This window comes from Pholcus phalangioides, unplaced genomic scaffold, assembly GCF_987345545.1.
Source record: "Pholcus phalangioides strain wild (caught in Gottingen) unplaced genomic scaffold, Ppha-v1.0 ptg000013l_1, whole genome shotgun sequence".
Taxonomy (NCBI): domain Eukaryota; kingdom Metazoa; phylum Arthropoda; class Arachnida; order Araneae; family Pholcidae; genus Pholcus; species Pholcus phalangioides.
This window is the reverse complement of record NW_028301606.1, coordinates 37,848,647-37,870,076: the sequence shown is the minus strand read 5'-3', so window position 1 is coordinate 37,870,076 and position 21,430 is coordinate 37,848,647. Positions and strand designations below refer to the sequence as shown.

Genomic DNA, 21,430 nt, shown 5'->3' with positions numbered 1-21,430 from the left:
TTAAAAGTCAACTTTCACGATATGTGCAATGCATATATCAATTTCCATTCTCAAGCTAACGTTACATAAAACTCTCGTACATTATTATTATTTGAAAAATAAGTGTTTTGAATACTTACTAATAGCATTTTTTTAGTCTATAAAGAAAATTTCTATGGGGAAAAAAAGACAAACTGTGTCTGTATATTCCCTAACCAAAATGGCTAATCTAACACACTACATCAGGTGGTTTATGACTTTCATATATATTGGCTCCCCTGAGCTCACAAAATCTAGGCATTCCTCTGAGCTCCTTAAAAATATGTAAATGCATACCATGTTTCATTTCCACAAAAAAATACTAAACAGTTTAAGAAATTTGATAATTCTTGCCTCCCAAGTGAGAGAGACCATACAGTTTGAGAACCACTGCATAAGCTCACAATACCCCAACCCTTAGAGATATAACACCTTAGGTGAGTATAATGTCATATAAGGGTCGATAGATAAGTGATATAAGATGACTAATATGATCAAGTGCCTTAGACTAAGTACCTCCTTTCTTTCATTCACCCCACTAGTCTTCAATTAAATTCAATCAAACAGAAACATGAAAGAAAAGTCATAAAACTTTACCTTGGTATATCACGTTACACCTTATGAATAAACTGAAATTTGACCGACTTCTCTCAAATGCTGAAAATCATTTTGAATAGCATAACTGGCTCATACACACAGTTAATCCAGATCACATACCATATAATTCAATCAGTTAAGATATCAAAATTGTAGATCAAAAAATTTAAGTACGACAATTATTTTATTTCAGATGGATGATGGTTTTTGCACAGCCAAAATATACGAGATCCATAGGCTATCTGGATATTATGCTAAGGTCATTCTCTCCACCAGGAATCAAATCCAGGACCTCTTGCACACTGACCATTACACCACAGAGAAACTACCATTTGTTCCTCCTGAAATGTCTACCCAGTAAGCCAGGCTACCAAGAGTGTTTTAAAGGGAAAAAAATGATTGTTTTCTCCGTGGTATAATGTCAGTTCACTTTCCTAGTATGAAAGTGGTCCTGGGTTCAATTCCCAATGAACAGTTCAACTCTTTTTCCAAAGTTCACCCTGGCATAATATCCAGATAGTCTATTAATTTCAATTACTTTAGTTGTTTCTTAAAGAATAAAATGTTACTTTTAAAGAAAAAAAATTTTATCAATTGATATGTCCTGTTCAATTAGTAAAATTCTTGATCAATTTAAAGTTTATGAAGTTGAAGCTTTTCAAACTATTCATAAAGTCAATTTAATCTTTTGAGATTTTCAGAGCTCCCACTCAAAAAATTTAGGAAAAGGTAGGACTAAAATGTAGAGCAGGGTTCCCTTTTTAGACAACATAATCATAGCATAATTAAAAAAATCCCTTAAATTTTTCTTTTTAAATTAAAAAAAAAAATCATAGCACTCTATTTCAATATCCTGCAAGTTTGACTGAAGACAAAGCAACGTGACAACTTGGTAACGAAAAAAATGTTTGGCCAAAACAGTGTACTAGCAACCACAGATATTTCTTTTCTTCTTTCTCACAATATATATTGCATTCTTTTTGGAGTCTTTCACAGTCCAGTCTGTGAACTCTGACAATACACAGCAAATTATGAAAACGAAATTTTTTAAATAACGATGCTCTTCAAGACCAACTTTCAAAAAGGACAGTGCAAAATGCGTAAATTATAAGGTCCAATACAAATAAGTCAAGGAGAACCAGATGGTTTTACTGTGTTGTCCATACTTTTGTTTTTAAAGGACATGTTTACATTTTACTGCTCAATGCCAGTGTAATTGTTTATGACAAATGAAGCAGTTTCATTTCTAGCTCTGCTGAGCATTGTAAATATTGTTTATGTCTCTGCATGGCCTAAAAATAGAAGACAACTGAATGGCCTAGAAGACAACTGAATGATATTGGGTAGCATCACAATTACCAAACCTAAAATAGGCCTGTGTATCCAAAGGCTTGGTTATGCAAACTGTTGTTTCACCTATACACCAAATGTGCATCAAAATTTGGAATGATGAGTGTTAGTTGTTGTCCAAGACCATCAAGTAGTAAATACAAAATTATTTTTCTCATCCAGACAAAAAATTTTCAATGACTTTAGGTCTACTTGTTAAACTCTCAACCAAACAAACTAATCAAAAGAAAAATTAAAACAAATGGTTCACATACACCCCAAATAACCTTAAAACCGATAGTTTCTGCTTTGGCATAATCATTAATTGCAATCTACATCATTTGTAATATTTGGCAATGTATCAATGATTCCCTCCTCAATTAAAATCAATTACATGGATTTGATAAAAAAAAACATGAAAAGTAAGACAAAAAGTAGGACAAGTGGACCCCTAGATTTTTATATAAATTATGCTTCTTTTAAAAAATTTTTATTTCTTAATAAATATTTTCTTAAAAAGATAGGCAAAAACCTGAAGGCAACAAAAAAGTTACATGCAAGTTTAGCAGTACGTTCTTCCTTGTTATTTATTTGGAAGCTTCAAAAAATCATTGATATATTGGATGTTTGATTAACCTAGACTATAACTTACATTCTATACTAAATGGCTTCATCAAATATTAAATATTTTTTTTAATCACTGAGCCAACATGCATTTACTTGTCTTTTCTTAAGTCTCCCAATTTTTTTGAAATATGATTACTCTGTTAAACATAATGCACTCTGTCAATAAAAAGACTTACCGCTCTACGATATACTGCACATTACATTCCTTTTTCTGAACCGTTATCCAATAAGATGAGACAAACACTCACAGGAACCACCAGACACACAAGAATTTCACTTCATTTTTCACAGTATTCGTTCAGCCAAGTGAAAATGACGAGAAGATGCAAACGTATGTATTCCAGCACACGAAATAAAAAACTCCATTTATTCATTGCATTTAAAAATTGAATAATGAAAATTCAGAGCATCCACTCGTTTGATTCCAAGTCGATAGACACCTTCAGAATTGTTTATCTCACATATTCAACAACTGCACAGTTTGAAATAATTTTCCTTTTTTAGTACTTTTGCAAAGTTCATCAACATCCATACTTTTCTCTTGAAGTAACATTCAAATCACATTCATTGAATACGCCACATGTATAGAAGTTCACACAAGCAATCGAAAGTTTTTCATAAATGGATAGAAAATCACAAATTCACTAAATCACAAATCCTTTAATGTAGTTAGGAATGGATATATGTGTTCCTTTCTTCAAGCAAAAGAAAAAAATCCGCCAAAAAACAGCCACTATATATATTTACAAACATTATACAAAACAGCCTTTCGAACTAAAACATCAAAGATAATTAACACTGGAATGCTCAGAGTTTTACTTACCCGTAGAATGCCTTTTTGAAACTTTGTAGCACTAAGAAATATATAAAACTTTCGAAACAAGGAATGATCACAGACCTCCGAAAAAGTTGCTATGGTCTCAGACTAAAAACAATGCCTGAGTCACATATTCAAAATTCAAGGCACGCCAAATAAGGCCCACATTGGGCATTCTAGTGTTAAAGAAAAGTGTTGAACCAACCCAGGGGTGGCCAACTTCTGTTTGCGGGCCAACACAATGGCCAGCTATAGCGTCGCGGGTCGCAATTGAATTAGTTAGGTATTAAATTAATTTCGTTACTAGAAATAAGTTTGTAAGCAGTTTGTGTTAATCAAGAAATATGCTGTTGGAACCGATAGTTCAAATAATGATCAGAATTTTTTCACGGCACTTTTACCTTGTCACAGCCACACAAAATTCACTTCATGGACCGCATGCGGCCTGCGGGCCAGCTGTTGGTCACCCCTGAACCAACCTATCATAAACAAAAATATTCTTCTTTAATTCTTATGTGCACGTTTTAAAACTAAGAAAAATAAAAAAACCAACAGAAATCACATTTCACTTACCTTTTAGGTTTTTTGCAACTGTATCAAATTTTATTCTAATGATACAAAATTATAAAACAAAAATTTTTGTATTTAAAAAAAATGAAGGTATAAGCCCAACTTTTTAATATTCTGAGTATCATATGTACTCAAAAATTAAGTCGAGTTTTTCTATTCAAAAATGTGTTCCAAAATAGGAGAAGAGTGGCAGCTTATACACAAGCAGTGTTTGCCAATACACATTTTTAAAAAAAATTCAATTTTAATCCTAAAAATTTTGTCAAGGAGTGAAAATACCCAATTAATCCTCCTAAATATATTAGGTATTTTTTAATAGAGTTAAATTTCTCACTGATGAAAAATAATAATGCCCTTAATTTTACAAAATAAAGCCCTTTGATTTTATAAAAATACCCCTTAAAATTTTGAAGAGTGAAATTAAATATGAAGGAAAAAAAATACCCATAAATATGGATGTCAAATATAGCCAAAATCCCACCAATTCAATATAGAAGTGCATATCATGAAAGAAAAACTAATAATTAATACTATGTAATACACTGCCCATAAAAAAGCGATTGTGGTTGTCTTATCTAAGTATAACTTAGATAACTTCTCGATTTATCTTACAATTTTTATCGTAAGTTATTTTTTCGGATAGTGCTACTGAAGTGTATTATATACAATAATGTGAATAAATAAATGAATATTTCTTGGAAATAAATTAAAACAATTTTTAACCCATTTGAGTACAGTCTTTTGGCAACAGATTTGGAAAATGTACAGTTGGCGTAACAGCGGCACATCTCAAAAATTGGTACTTTTGGGATAGATTACTATATCCCCCCCTTCCCTCGGCATGCTTGGAAACAGCAAGAGAAACCAGTATGCTAGTAAATTCAAGTCACAGATTCCGGATAATTTTTCAATGTCTGGACTCTAAAAATTGATTGAATTGGCTGATTTGAAGCTTGTCGGTTTTCTACCTTTTAGGATCCTTCACTGAAAAATTTGAAGCCTGTCTGTTTTCTTCATTTTAGGATCCTTTGTTTTTTACAAATGATGTTGTAGATAGCAAAAGCAAACCTAGAATTCAAGCTACCATAAATCTTGATATTACAGCAGATACCAATCATATTCATTCTCGTAGATCAGATGAGTTGAATAGAAAATTTGGTAGACTGCAAAGTAGTTTTGTATTTTTGATCATGTATTTCAGATTTAAATAAGTAGAGCAAAACTTTTAAGAATTGTACCGCAAAACAGATACTCTAAAACTAAAGCGACAGCATATATCTAAAAAACTGCAAAACTACAGTATCTTTTATTAGACCGGTAGTAATTAGGTTAGAATAGTAAGTGAATGCTTAATTTTCATTTTTCAACTTTCTGGACAAAACATGTTTGCTAAAATGTAAACCAGTTTCCCAACTTTTTTTGTTCCATCGTCCCCTTCTTCAGAAATTTTTTCCTCCCATCGCCCCCAACACAATCTAACCCATAGAATCCTATGTTATACTCGTAGCTTCTACCGCCCCTCCTGGAACATTTGATCGCCCCCCAGGGGGCATTAGCGCCCAAATCGGGTATCACTGGTTTAAACCAATCATTTTATTTCCATCCGCCTATTATCAGATCACATGATATTAGTCTTCTGAATGTATCATTTGATCCTTATGGAACTTCACTTTTCGCGGTATGACGGGAATGGATCAGAGTCCAACATCCAAAAAACTAGTGTTCCCAATTTTTTTTAGCATGCCAGCTAATGTAAGGGAATATGGTGCACTTTTGAAATAAAGGAGAAAAGATGAGCGCAGCAGGCTTTTGGCCCTTCCCTCCTATATATGTATGTAATACTATTTTTTTTACTTGTCAAACTGTAACAAGAAAGAAAATAACAAGTGATGAACGATAATGAGTTAAAAGGGAATAAAAATGTAATTCCATTCACAGGGTTGCCAATTAAAAAGGCAGAAGAAGGGAGAAAGGCAAGTCTAGAAAGAAGGGAAAGAGTTCGAACTTATTTCCCTCCACTCTAAGCCAAGATATTTTGCTCCCGTACAGATGTTCCAGACTCTGCCAAGAAGCTGGGCTGGAAGAGATCTTGGCAACGGGATAAGTGTTTAAGTCCAGTGGCAGTTTTGGCGTTCATTCATGGTTTCATACAGAAAGAAATTAATCAATTCATCTCATAAAACAAAAACCTTAATTTTTGCAGATTGTAATATTTAAATATGATTAATTATTTTGTTTTCATAAAAATGAGCAATATTGGCATTTCAAACTTAGCAGCTGTGCAACACGTATAGCTGGTGTATTTCATTCTAATTATATTTGTACTGGAAATGCCACTACTCTTCCTATCCATAACTTTGTATTTGACAATAATTTTGGTTCCTCCACCAAAAATGCAAAAATTATATTTTTTAATGACGAAATAGTTTGAAATATAATTGCCATAACTAATCAAAATTGACATAACTTTGAAAACTTTCATTTTTGACAAAATGGCAGGCAAAACTTGAATAATGCAACTGCATTAATTGTGATGACACTGCCAATGGTAATGCTGAACCTCTTGAAAGCACTCCTTGGTGATAGTTGTACTGTATGGTGCATTTTGATGAACCACGCCACTGGAGTCAAAGATGGTCAGCATGACTTTGGCTTTGCATCTCCCGAAGATCAAATCGTCAGTCAAATGTAACTAATCCAATGCTAATGCTCACATTGTCTGCAAGTTCTCTGATTGTGATTCAACCATCCTGCATCCCCAGTCCTTACTTGGTCAATAACAATCTTATTTCTGGATGTTGAAGGCCCACCGAAATGTGCTTCACTCTCCAAGTGGTTGTACCACTCCTTTATCAGTGTGGTGTACATTTCCAAAGGTCTGTTGAATCTTGCAGATTTTTTGCACTGGCTCCACACAAAATTTAATGCAGGAGTGTTGTTTAAGTTTTTTCTGCCATTTTGTCAAAAGTGAAAATGAGACGCTGCTCACTTATCTCATTCATCACCAATGTGCAGGCAACTGGCAGCTTCTGCAGGCACGTAAAAATTCAAGTATATGCACTAGGATCCCCTACATACATGCAACAAACCATGGCCTCCCTCTTCAAACTTCATTGGGTTACGCATGAAAAGTTATGGTCGGACATTTTCGAACAAACCTTGTAGGTATTTAGAACAAGCTGAAAAGATGGGAGAGGAGACAGGAAAGCTAGGAAAATCTCAGACTAATAATATTATTCTTAGCCTAAGGGGCGATCAAATCAACTTAACCCTAGTTTCCACTAAAGGTGTGTATTGTAGATATCGTTAAAGTGTTTGGAAATCAAAATTCCACAGCTATTTATTCTGGAATCTTATCTTTTACATACTGTATCTTTTCCCCCCACCCACATTAACCAGCATGTTTGGGGGATAAGCATGCTAGGAAATTCTCAGAGATTCTGGAAAATTCCTAAAAATTGACAGAACAGGCCGATTTGTCTGTTCTTAGCATTTTAGGATCCTTTGTGTCTTACTTATAGTAGTATTCAGATTTTTTTTGTTTCCCTAATTACTACTCACTATTCAAGTATGGGTTCCCCTTGCTTTGAGTGATTAATTAGTTCCACAATAATCACTATAATCACACAATATCACTATAAAGTGAGTTGGAACTAACATGGGTGAGATATATATGGAATTTCTCGAAGAGGATGAAAGAATGAAATTTTTAAACTGGTGAGAAGTTTTATCTGGAAAAAAAAAATTCAAGAGTAATTTCACCCCTCTCTAAAAGTTTAGGGGTCCATTTCGTAAAGAGAGGAGTATTTCTTTTCATGAAAAACAAAGAAATAACTATGAAAAAGAAATTGCCTAAAATTTGAAAAAGTATTTTAACTCAACAGAATTTATGAGAGTAAAATCTAATTTTGATGCCTTGAATTATGTATCTAGATGCATTGTGCTTTTGCACAAGCAGCAAAATCACTACTCTAATATTTCTAGATCAAATTTTCAAAGAATCGTGTTATAGAAAAAACATAATAAAGTAAGAGTGCTTAAAAGAATACCTTACATCAGTGGTTCTCAAACTTTTGTCACCCGTGACTTTCTTGCTACAGTCAATGTTCATCGTGGCCTCCCAGAAAAGTCCTACTGAACTACTTCTAAGCATTGAACAGGAATGCATTAATGTCAAGAGCTCGTAATGATGCCCTTGACGTAGATTGGCAATGCCTCTGGGAGGTGTACCACACACTTCGAGAGCCACTGCCTTATATGTATATTAGAATTGGTACATATCACTAATATCAATCGCAGTAGTTTCTTTATACCATACATATGGGGGAGAAAATTTTTTTTTTTTTGCTAGGACAAACACCACATTGTCTGTGAATAAATTTCACTGCAAGCTTTTTGTCAGATCTTTGCATAAGATATTCTCAAATAAATTGTCCTTATCAAAATTGAAGATAAAACCAAACTGTATTCTATGCTAAACTACCCTGACCAGCCTCTAGGGAAGCCACGTTGAAATTAAAACATTCACGTGTTCTACATTACGCATAAATTATTCGGGAATTTTAATCAATGTATTTCAGTTAATCCATCTAACAGCACTGTAATAACTGTTAGGGAAGCTGATGTTTTGACTCAAGCAGTGTGGAAAACTTCTGCTAAACAAAGGATGCAATGAACTGCAAAAAGGTTTGGAAACTATTAGCTATGCTCAAGTTTAGTAACAAAAATGAATATTCAAAATTATCCCATAATATGACAGTAAGTCCTTTCTTTCTTCCAAACCGAGTACAACTAAGGTCTATATCACCATGGGCAATCTACTACCTAATGAGTTGTGCTGGAAGTGTAATGTGTGTACCTAACAGTCTGAGTGTGTATCTAGTGTTGTGGCTGATTTTTCAATGCTGCCATCTATATTTCAGAAGTGATTGAATATTTGTACCATTTGTAAACCTGTTGCTCTCTTTGGTGAGGCTTTTTAACAGGAAGATTGGTTTGCATTCTCACCTCAAAGTTTGAAACCACAGAAAACCAACTTCAGCAGACCACCACAATGATACCAGTAAGTCCATAAAAAAAGTTAAGCAGCTTCAAGTGATATAATTGTAATAATTTCTCTTTTTACATCAAGAGAAACAAAAAAAAGCTATAACGGGGCCGAACAAGCCATTCTGAACTACCGCAAATAAGTTATGAATATATTTAATGCCCTTGAAGTAGAATTAAAGAATTTCTTTCCACTCTTCAAGGTATGGGAGAAAGAGCTCCACTTGTTCTATCAACTTAGAATAAGAAATTTGGCTTTACATTTTATTTATATGTACAGCAAAACCTGCCAGTTTGGACAGCTCTGTATCATTGACACCTCCCCACATAGGATGAGTTTTGAATGGAAATAATCCTTTGACACTGAATGTTTACAATATTGTACCTCAGATTTTAATGGAACTATATGTAGCCAATTTTGACAGGTTTTGATGTATATATAGTGTGCATGTCATTTTACAGATGAACCATTGATCCTAGAGATATACTTTGAATCAGAAAAGTACCAAAATAACGTGTGGTACTCAGATGTGTCATTCATGTTTCAAGAAGTTGTAGTTATTAAAATGAAAATAACTTTCAATACCATGCCTGTGTGCCCAAAAATTCAATCAGAGAGGGAACCAACTCCTTATCTCTCTTGATACCAACTAAAAACATTCCATGGTTTTAAGTGGAATATCACTGAAATATGCAAATTCCAAAAAGGGAGGACAGTTGGGGGGGGGCAGCATTAAATGCAGGAAAACAGTTTCACCCACATTTAATGCTGTTTCCTCCCAACTTTCCTGTTTTTTAAATTTGAATATCTCAGTGAATATCACTTAGAACCGTGGATATTTTTTTTGGTGGTATCAGGAGAGACAGGGCAACAACTTTCTAACTGGGCTTTTGGGCACACAGGGACAGTATAAAAAATATATTTTTTTTATTTTAATAATTTTTATAACCCCCTGCAATATAAATGACATATATGAGTACTACACGTTATTTGGATACTTTTTCTAATTCAAAGTATGCCTCTAGGATCAATGAATGGTTCATCAGTAAAATGTCATTCGCCCTGTTAACTATGCATCCTTTATATATGTGTGTTGCAAAAAAAGCTTAGGTTGGACATCCCTTCTTTACATTATTATGTACAATTTCACATTTTTAACTTCACTCGATTACTTTGTATCCAGTCAATGCTCTTAAATAAAATATAATTCAACATTCAATAAAGAAGTACAATAGAAGATTGGTGATGGGGGAGTGGGTTGATGTTTTCCAATCATCAGGTGACTATTACCTCTATTACTTGTCAGTATATGCACCCCATACACATTTCTCGGCTAAATTTCTAATGAATTCAGTACATGTTGGAACATGTTGTGTATCTATATGCATTGCCTTAACATATTTATCTTGTCAGAATTGTGCTTGTTTTGCATTCTTGCTGGTGCTTGCCACATGTCTTCCATATTTTGATGTAAAGATGGTAAATGTTTGAATTTTCATGTTATATGACTGACAAATGACATTTTGCAAGATAGTGCCATTTTATTATGTCAAATTGGTATGAAAATCCAATACTTCTGTTCTTTTGTGAAATAAAAATATTCCTCAACATGACTGCACACTAGAACAAATATTTTTTGTTCAATCAATTTTAAATTTGTATAATTATTTACCCTGTCCAGATATTTAAAATAGAAGTCATGATCCTTTCCAAGAAAATTAATGCCAAGATTTCATGATTTTACCAAGGATTTCAGTCAAAGAAAGAAAGCATGCAATTTTTTATTCTCTGAAAAATTTTATACTTTAAAAGATTTTTAAAACCAGAGGAATAAAATGGCGAAGAATAGTCACCACACAAATCCAGATTATATTTTTTCCCTCCTCTAAACATGAAAAACTCCTAAAGCCTCAAATTTCTTTTAAAATCAAAATTGCTTAATCATAATTAAAATTAAGAAAATCAAGGGAAAAAATAAACTTTTTTTCCCGCTTCAGACTCTCGGAATTGATCATTTTCATAGCCCTGATCAGACCCCTCCCCCCCAAAAAAATCTAGACACCTCCTCTCTCAATCATGTTTGAATTTGAAGAAAAAAAAAACAATTGCACATGCAATTATAAAAGAAGAGTTTCAGATAAATTTTTAAACATAACTTCAATGCTTCAGTTCATTCTTTTGATTTGCACTAATTTGATCACGAGTTGCACTGAATTTAAAAAGTGAAAGGAAAAATTAGCATTTATTCAATACTATGTTAGCATATATTGCCAGTATGAAAGTTTATTCATGTATAATAGTAATATAAAAAAATATATTTCTTTAGTCTACAGTAGAAGCTCGGAGGAGGAGTGATTCCCAAACTTACCGATCACACCTGGTATGTTGTGGTATATTTTTCATACCATTTACGCTTTTCTATTTTTTATTATACATGCACTAATTTCAATATAATAAATGAAAAGGCATAATAAATACATAAATCGATGTACAGCACCCACAAAAGAACTTTATTTCAAAATTCATGCCTCCAGATAACTGTGCTCACAATTATTCCTTCACATTTTCCTCTAAAACAAGATTTATATGTTACTGGTGCAAATAACGAGCTTCTGATAGGCAACAACAAATAATGGAGGCTTTGAACGGGAAAAAAAATGTGATCAATTACATCAATCACACACACATATATAATATATACGAGCAAAAAAGTTCAAAGTATTTCTTGTCATTCATTCAAAATCAAAGGAAAAAAAACAAAACAAAATCCCATACATACAAAATAAAATGGGTCTTATTCCAATGACTATATTTTAATGAAACCAATTCATTTATGGTTGTTTTTTTTTTCAGTTTTCCATTTTGATGATTTTTTTCCAAAAAATTCTGATATGATAAATTAAAATGCAAAATTATTTTTATTTGCAGTGGCATAAATATACGGCAAAATCTATCAATAGATGTCAGATTTTTTTCTAGATGATTAGCTAATAAAAAGATGTTAAATATGCCTTTCAATAGTTGCACAGTCAAGGCTATATTTTTAAAATACGTCAAAAATAAATATACTGACCATAAGCTTTAAATCATCAGAAAATAATTTTTTCCTATCGAATTTCTATTTGTTTATTTCTGCATGTCCAATTGTTTTTTATAAGACAATGGAGTTTAAAAATTCTCATGTTTGATAATTCATTATGCAATAACTTTTTTGCATTTTTGATTTTATTCATTTTAATGACTTGCGTCATGAGTGTCAACACCAGCCTACAAAAAGCAACATCTTTTAAATATTTATTTTTTTAAAGTATAATAAAGGATGTGATGTTGAATGCAGTGTGTATTTTGAATAGAAATCAGAATATTAAGAATATTGATTGATATCACTGAAGAATTCTGCAATAATTAAATAAGTATACATCAACTGATCTTATCAGTTTTTTTCATTCACATTTTGCCCAAGAAGAGGTAACTTGCCTGTTGAACAGCCAAGAAAAGCAGCCCAGGACAAAGTATGGCTCTGAAGACCAAAAGTTTGTTAACTCTCCAACTTAGATGATTATAGATTATCATTAGAGATCATTGACTTAGACAATGATTTCTAAAAAAAAAGATCAACTGATTATTCTAACTATGGTTGGAATTTTATAGCATTTTAAATTATAATTATTTACAATGAAACAAGGGAGAGAATATTTATATGGCTTCAAGAAATATTTCCTCTGGCCAAGGAATAAAAAAAAGCCTAAGTGTTCAATCTAATATCGGTGCACTTAGTAAAGAAGCAAGTAATAGACCACCGGAAATAGGAACCAAGCAGAAAAATAGTCATTCATTTAACACATATGTGATTATTTAAAAAAATTTCTAACTAATGTTTTCATGCTTACTTAATCCACTGTTAGCATTTACTGTATACCCATGGAACAAGACCCATTTCAACTCATTTTGGAATGTCCAATACTAATCACTGTATCCAACTGAAATTGGCATAGCATTTAGTTTGTTCAAGTATTCATACTTATATATACACAATTGAAAATCTCATAGAACTTCCTTGAAGTAATTCATATAAAACATACATTAAAAACTAACCATTTTGAACAAATAATAATATTTGTGTATTGCTTTTGCTATTGATTAGAATAAGGTATTTCTGAACTTCAAAAATATGAATAATAATATAGTTACCAGATAACTATAAATGTAAGCCAAAAATTCATTTGAAAAAAAAATATGTTTACAAATTTGACGCCTTGCATTAAAATTATGGAAAGGTTACATCTTAGGAAATTAAGCAGTTGATGGTGTTATGCAAATACTATTTCATGGTGTTCGTATAATAAATATAGATAATTTTCATTCCAAATAAAATATTTCCCATAATTTTTTTCTAAGTTGAATATAAAATGAAGTCCAACCTCATTATAGAGTCACTCTGTTATAGCAATTAATATTATAATGAAACACTTCCCATTCAATGTAAATGCAGCCAAATTTTGCTGCTTTATGATGCTATTACATTTTTAAATTTCATCAGGTTTCAGAGAAACCTTATAACGAAGTTTCACAGTAACATGTTGGTATATAGCTTTCATTACTGATAATTATTGAAATTTTCATAAGTATTCTTAAAATAGAAAAAAATATATCAACAGCACACCATTTATAAGGCTAGTATTATGGAAATGCACTATGAAAGTTTTATAAAAATTCTTTCATATAACTTGACAAACACAACAAATAAGCTCATAGGTTACATTTGCTCAAATGCAATCAATAAGCTTATTGGTTTCATTTTCAAGTTTTATAAAAGAACTTTTATAAAATTTTTACAGTGTAATCCTGGTTTAATGATGATGCTAATATCAAAATGAACAAATATGGTGAAATACTGTATTATCTATTGCATATTCAAAATGTTTATCTTACATGTTTTATATTTTTTGCTGATAGTTAGTTCCTGGTCATTAAAATTGTAATCATAAAATAACTGTGAATGAGAGCCATCTAAATATAACTTGTATGTAATTTACTCTGTGCATAAATGTAATAAATTCTTGAATGATAATTATCAATATTATTTCATCGTTTTGCATTTAAAAGTATTACTGTTTATTAATCAATGTCTACCACCTATCAAAATACCATATTTTCCAGTGTATAATCTGCGGATAATACATTGAAATAGCAACAGAATTTCTTCATGCAAATTATATAAGGCTGTATATTTTCTGCAGAATTTTTTTTTGCCGAGATGGAATGAAAATAAATATTTTATAAATAAATCTGTAAAAAATAATTTTTCAAGGATTTATTATTAGTATTAGTAGCTGTAAGTAGAAAAATCAATTTATTTTTTTTTAATGAAAAAGCCTGAACACCAATCCTTTTTCTAAAGATTTAATTTATTGATTAATGGATTACATGCCGCTGCAGATTATACACAAGAAAAATTACAGTATAAACATTTTTTTCTTTTTAGAAAAGAAACCAGCAAGGCAATAGCAACTATAATTTTCTAGAAGATATATTTGTTTTGCTAATGCATAAATGAACCTGCAATCACAAAAAAATCATTCTATTACTGGAAAAAAAATTCAAAAAGTGAAAGTAATTTGAAGTTACTTTAAAATTATATTAATCAGGGAACTTTCACAAGGAAGCACTCTGTCATAACTTATTTACAGGTTCTAAATAATTTTTTTCTTTCAATATTAAAATTACAAGAGGCAATTTTTTTTCCCCCAATGAGAATAATTTACACTATTTTACAGATTTGAGGCACTCTTTCACTTTTATACACTTGTATGAAACATTGTGAAATAAGGTCATAAAAGTTCGAATCAATACAAACAATTCATATAGTAAATTTCTTATTACTCTTTCATTAGTACATAAATTCATACCAAATTTTTTTTTCACGCCATCACAGAAATTGATTAAACTTAAAATGTTCACAGTTTCCCTCTTCCTTTTGAAAACTGTTGGAGCTGTTTCATTTCTGATTTTTGTTGTCCAGCTGCTGAATGTTGAGGTTTGAGACTTGGATTGAAATCAGCAGATGAATGTCCTGTTTCCTGGTGAGACCTCTGTTTATGCAGTGGCTGATTACTTGGCCTCGTTTGTTGTTTAGGGGGAATATTTGGACGATAATTTCCACTTTTGGTATCACTGCTTGGAGCACTGCGATAAAAAGTCTGAACAGATGGATCTCCAGAAAAATTACCTAATAATGGCTTGTTCTTTTTAATTATTGGTGCATTACTCGAAGAAGAGTCAATATTATCTGCCTTTGAATCGAGTGCATTAGGATTAACATTTTTTGAAAATTTATAGCTAGGAACACTAACAGTTTTAGGCTTAAAATTAGTACCTGATAGTTCAATGGGTTGCATCTCAGGTTCTTGAACAGCAAGAAGTTGCGCTAAAGCGGCTTTCACTCCAGACATGCTCTGGCTTCCACTGCCCATAGCTCGAAGTCCCGGCGATGCCACAGAACTTTTTTGTGAAAAGATATCTACAGCGTTTTCATCACTAGACGTAAGAGGTTGGATATCTTCCAAGTGCGTGGAATTTTCTCTACTTACTTGTCTTCTACCAGTCCCTGCCAAATTACTATGCCTCAAGTCAAGTTGGCCTGTAAATATTATGAATATTAGGCATAATAATGCATATTCCTCAATATGAAAATTTTCACATGAGCACACTAGAAAAAGATTATTCCTTTTGTTGCACTATGATCTTCATGTGCGTTACAACGGATAATTTGCTGGAATCTAAAATTTGGAGATGATTTTGAAGAACTAAATAAGGACAATGATGATTAACCCTTAAATCTGGAGTAAAAACTAAAATTATTGCAATGAGAAAAGTATCTCGCTACCACAAAAATTGTAATGCAAAGCCTCCGATCAAATACACAGACATAGGTTCACGCTTATACAGAACTTAAAAATATCAAATAAAATAATGACTAAAATCTGTTAAAACTAGATGAAAATACCCATATAATTCTTATTGGTTTCAAAGATGCAGAGGAAAGAATGGCAAATAAATGAGAATTTAAAATAGTTTAACGGGAAAAAAATGAATTAACATATAGCTGCCCAAGGTAGACTTGAATTTCAAAATACAAAAATTGGTTTTTTTCCACAAAACATTAACAATATTGTACATGTATATATATAAATTTTTTTCAACCACAAGGCTGAAATTTGATATGAATAATGTATATATAGCTATGTGACCTCTATTTTAAATTAGAAAAACCTACATTCTCTCTTGAACTTGATTTGCTCCCTATGAACATCTTTGTTATGAACTGACCGATTGCCAGTTACATTACTGTCAGAAGATTTAGAGGCAAGTGATGACTTGTTTCCATCAGAACCAGATGCATCTTGACTTTGTTTAAGTAAACTTGACGTCAACAACTGCAAGTTCTCCAACTGTGGTTTATTACTCTGATCCACCTATAAGATTAATGAACTGATTATCTAGAACTATGAATTGACATACACAGTTTTCCACTCTGCATTCACAAACATATAAATGTGAAATATATTTCAAAGATTAACTTTTTTTGGTGCTTTCTGAAAAATTTTTTTTCTTTGTTATACTTAATTGAAAAATCACTGTCTTAAATTGAGCGTCAACTTTTACTCAAGCATAAAAAGGGGCAATTGGAACAATAAAAGTGGCAAACACTATTCAAAATGAATGAAAGGTAAATTTTTTCCTTAAAATAAAACATGCTCAAGTTCTCTTGCAATTTGTAATAGACTTATTAACATATGTATATTCGCTTTGTTATTAATATTTCCAAACCTCACATACCCATTTTTTTAAATTACCTTTATGTTAAGGAGATTAGCAAGTTGATAGATACTGAGATCTTGGTGATTCTGCATTGCAGCCGTTATTGTATTCAGATTGTTTTGAAGGTTCTGTGACGCAGGAGAAGACATTTTCTTTACTCGAGATGCTTGGAAAACATTTCTTTCCCCTTCTGTCAAAGAGAAAGAATTTAACATGAGCATATGCTGAAAGGAACACCCAAGGGGGAAAAAATTAAAATTGACTATACTATGTGAATATTCATTTCATGTTTGTGGTGAAGAAAAAAAATTTATTCATTTAAAATGCAATTTATTTTGCTTATTCACTTTAAACAACCAGTCATTTTGATTTAAAACTTACGCAGCTTAAACAGACAAAGGAAACCATATTAATTAGAGGCTGTGTAAAAATATTATAAAATGTGAAATAGCCAAATAAGCCTCACCTGTAAAAAAATTCCTATTATAATATATGTAAAAAAACTATGTAAGCATATAGGTTTAAAAAATATGCCATAAAAAATGTTTGCATCTTTAATTACTTCAAATAATTTACAATATCAAAATGACTGAAATTCATTTAAAAAACATCCAATGCAAAAATTTAATTAAATTTTGATTATGCTACTTGAACACCTATTTGCTTTAGGATGATGTAAAATTAAAACAAACATAATAGAAAATACAGATCGAACACCCATTTTTAGTAAAAATACATCATTGCCATCAAAATTATACATACCATTAAAACCTTGAGAACGATCACACCACTGATCAGGCAGTTCTTCTTTGGTGCTACTACCACTAGGTTCCCCATGCCAAATATTTGAACTTGCAGAATCTTGAGGATAGGACTGCATATTCTGGACTCCAGGTCCTGATACCAGCCCTTGTTCTACAGGTTGCTGCTTGTGTAACATTTCTCGCCGCCTTCTTTTGGACCACATTTCATGACAATCTTGGTGCAAAGGAAGGCTATAAGTACATTAAAAAAAATTTTGATTTTACCATATGTAATAAGCACAAAATTTTGGTAATTTCATTATTTTTTTTCAATTTTTTAAATGCCACTCAATAACATGCAATAGTGTACAATTTGCATATGCAAAAATTTCTGAGGGTTATCTTTATCACCAAAATGAAATCTCAAGGAATGGGAATAAGTTTTTATTGAATTTTTTTTCTCAGAAAAAAAAATTATTCCACTCATATTTATATACCATCTGTCAGCTGGTAAATATGGTAACCCCTCATTATATCGTGAATGTCATAAGACAAATGAAAAATGATAAAGTATATACAGTCAAACCTCGTTAATGAGTCACTCTTGGGAAAGCAAAAATATGACTGAGTAAGTGAAGTGACTTGTTAAACGGAGTAAGACATAGCTGTGCCAATTCCTGCCTGAGGACAATTGGGACTTTCAAAATGTGACCCGTTAAGCAGAGTGACGTGTTTACCGGGTGACGTACTAACGAGGTTTGACTGTATATACACACTGCAATCTCACAGACCAAGAAAAACATTGCTAAAGATGAATTATTATATGAAGACGTGTAGTTTACATTTAACTACAGACATTTCCAAGCAAGACTTTAAAATATATTGTTGTAGAACGATTTATAGCTATATTGTAGTGAGGTTTCGTTGTATTGAAAACGTAACACGATCAATGACTTCCACTAGGTTCTTCTATTTCAACTTGTCTGAGAAAAAAAGCTGCAGAGTATAGCTGTCTTTCAGAGTTTTTTGCGAGCAAAAATATTTTTACAAAAATGAAATACAGTCACTTTCCTGAATATACTGGCACAGTATCATTTCCTGCGTATAATCTACATTTGAAAATTTTATTTGCCAATAATGAAAAAGTTTCTGTAGAAAAATGTCAATTTTTATATTCGCATTTGAGCACCATCTTTGAAAAATTATTTACATTATTTAAATTAATCTTTAAAATGTTTATTTACATCCAAACATCTTAGGCAGGCGTTCTTAACCTTTTTTAATTCCCAGTTATTCAGTAGAGTGAAGACCACGGACACCCCCCCCCCTTCTGAAAAGCACTTTTAAACACGTGTAAAATATAATAAAATAAAACTACAAAACAGTCATGTAACAAGTATGTGTTTCTTCTTCGACACCTTCAAGATACAAAGTAAAACTTGTTTAAAACAGAATCGAAAGCTGGTAGGGTGCATTTTCATGGACACGTTTCTACATTATCAAAATTTAACATCAAAATCATATTACACTCAGTACATACATGTTTATAATGAAAATCAGTGGCGACAGTTCTTGGACTAAAATTTGTGAAGACACCAGAAAATGCTACCAGAAAGAATGAAAAATGTGTTTGTGCAAACAAGAAATGAAATTAAATCCACGTATATGTGTATTTTAAACACATTCCGCTTATATACTGGGTTTTTTTCCTACATAAACACTTCAAATATCGCTTTCATTCTTTCTGGAAGCATCTTCTGATGTCTTCACAAATTTTAGTCCAAGAACTGTCGCCACTGATTTTCACTATAAACATGTATGTACTGAGTGTAATATGATTTTGATGTGAACAACTTCTATATATATATATAAAGTTGTTCACATTCAACAAGTTTGCAACTTATTCACATGTTCCGTGTGAGACAGATGAGTATGTTACTGCATTTAATTAAGTTTTGAAGTTAAATTTGATTTATTACAATATTTCAGTGCAAAAACTGTTGCTGTTTATCTTGCATAACAATATTGTACTGTGAGACGTAGCATATGAAAGCACAACAAGCATGTCACGCTGGACATCTATCGATTGCAATATTTGTTTTGATGGATGCAAGCGTTGCAATCCTGATTCACATAGATATGTGGTTGCAAATGTAATCAAATACTCCACTGCTCACTTTACAAGACGGGTACAATTGTGTCATGGTGCATAAGAACTCTGTTTGAAGAGCAATATACTGGTATACATATATAATATGATTTTTGAATCATATTTCAATCGTAGAAGGTCTTTGGCTCTGAGCTCGATAATTTAATCTTTAGACAAATCAGCAACTTTGATGCAGTCTATATCAAATAGGAAAGGGTTTCAGATCCATGTTTGTCTACTTGAGAGCCATCAAAATGAAAATAATTTCCGAAAGAATTTGTGATGTTTTTTTAAGTGTTTGCAAACATCTTTTTTTGGAAGACGCTGATATAGGATTTTGCATCCCACAACTTCATCTCAACATCACTTCTTCCAACATAGACGGTGGAATCCCATTGAATGGAAATATTTCATTCATATGGTGAAAAATATCTGTCAGGTAAGCTGAGCCATGGATAAAATGCAGTAATTTTGAAGTACTGACTGATAAGGGTACAACTCTTATAATGTGAAGCTATTTATCATTCCAAGAACTTGTGATTACACATGCCACTAATATGACTGAACTTTTTCCAAAAAAAAGTTAGGATTACACTTAATTTCCTTCAGTGTATTAAAAAAATGTATTTAGGTGAATTTTCTCTGAATCAAGCTCACAGACCCCTCAGTGGACTCCCGGTTATGAACCTATGCTCTCTCAGGAGAAAGAAAAAGCTGCAGATAAGATGAAGTGGTATATAATCTGCACTAAGAAATTCTAATGTTTGCTTCGTGTATAATATGCTGACTATGAGCAGGAAAATACAGTACTTGTTACCTAGATTTAACTTTTGTGTTCACAAATTTGGGCTTCATCCACATTAGATATCATAATACTGATGAAGATGCTTGCCACTGTTATGAACATGTCATAAAAAAAGAAAAACCTTATCAACTATAGCAACTCAATTACCTGAAACCAGTATATTGCTCTTCAAATTGAGGAATGCAAGAACTCTTATTATTTGTTTATTTATTCTTCAAAGTTAAATAACCATTTCAAGTACAGTATATATGATATGATGTAAGTTATATTTTTTGAACTATCATGGGAAAGACCCTGCAAGCTTGATTATGAAGTCACGATCTTCACAGTCCTCTCAAAATCATTACATTTAAGTTAGACCAAATGAACTTACTTTGGAGGAGGCATTTTTTCAGGATGGATATCTTTCAACCAGTTACATTTCAAAGAATTTTCTGCTGTTATGCGTTTATCAGGATCTAAATCAAGCATTTGATCTAATAAATCCAACGCAGGAACAGGCATGCTGTAAATATACATGAAGGAAAAAAAAATTATGAATATATATATATATCATGATATAAATATATAAAATATGGATATATATATATACCATATTTTATATGAATTATGATTGTAGTATGAACAAAACATTTTAACTAACAAAGCCACTGAACTGACATGAAAACAAGTTATCATATGTTCACGAATATAGTTTTAATTTTCTTAAGAATCGATTGATTTTAAATCTGTGTTACAAAGCTCATATTTTATAATTTATTGACATTAACACTGCGGGGGGGGGGGGGGGAGAATAAAGTTTTGAGCTGAAGCAAGAATTATAAATCCACTATAAGTCAATGTCAAAAAGTTATTTAAAATTAACATAAGTAATAATACAATAACATAAGTACCATATTAACAATTA

At 31.8% G+C, this 21,430-nt stretch overlaps 1 protein-coding gene across 3 annotated transcripts in view; it reads right to left on the bottom strand.

Annotated features, from left to right (window-relative positions):
* Window positions 1–21,430, bottom strand: part of Cdk12 (Cyclin-dependent kinase 12) — a 51,810-nt gene that overhangs the window by 4,471 nt on the left and 25,909 nt on the right. Inside the window, exons 9-14 of one of the 3 annotated variants that reach the window (XM_089241359.1) lie at window positions 20,897–21,028; window positions 17,589–17,821; window positions 16,862–17,016; window positions 16,282–16,480; window positions 15,382–15,645; window positions 11,495–12,985 (exon numbers count right to left, since the gene is read on the bottom strand). In XM_089241359.1, the coding sequence (XP_089097485.1) occupies window positions 12,969–12,985; window positions 15,382–15,645; window positions 16,282–16,480; window positions 16,862–17,016; window positions 17,589–17,821; window positions 20,897–21,028 (1,000 nt within the window). In that variant the 3' untranslated portion in view covers window positions 11,495–12,968. Of the gene's footprint in view, window positions 1–11,494; window positions 12,986–14,846; window positions 15,646–16,281; window positions 16,481–16,861; window positions 17,017–17,588; window positions 17,822–20,896; window positions 21,029–21,430 lie in introns of those variants that run through there. The other 2 variants (XM_089241360.1, XM_089241358.1) reach the window with 2 other exon arrangements.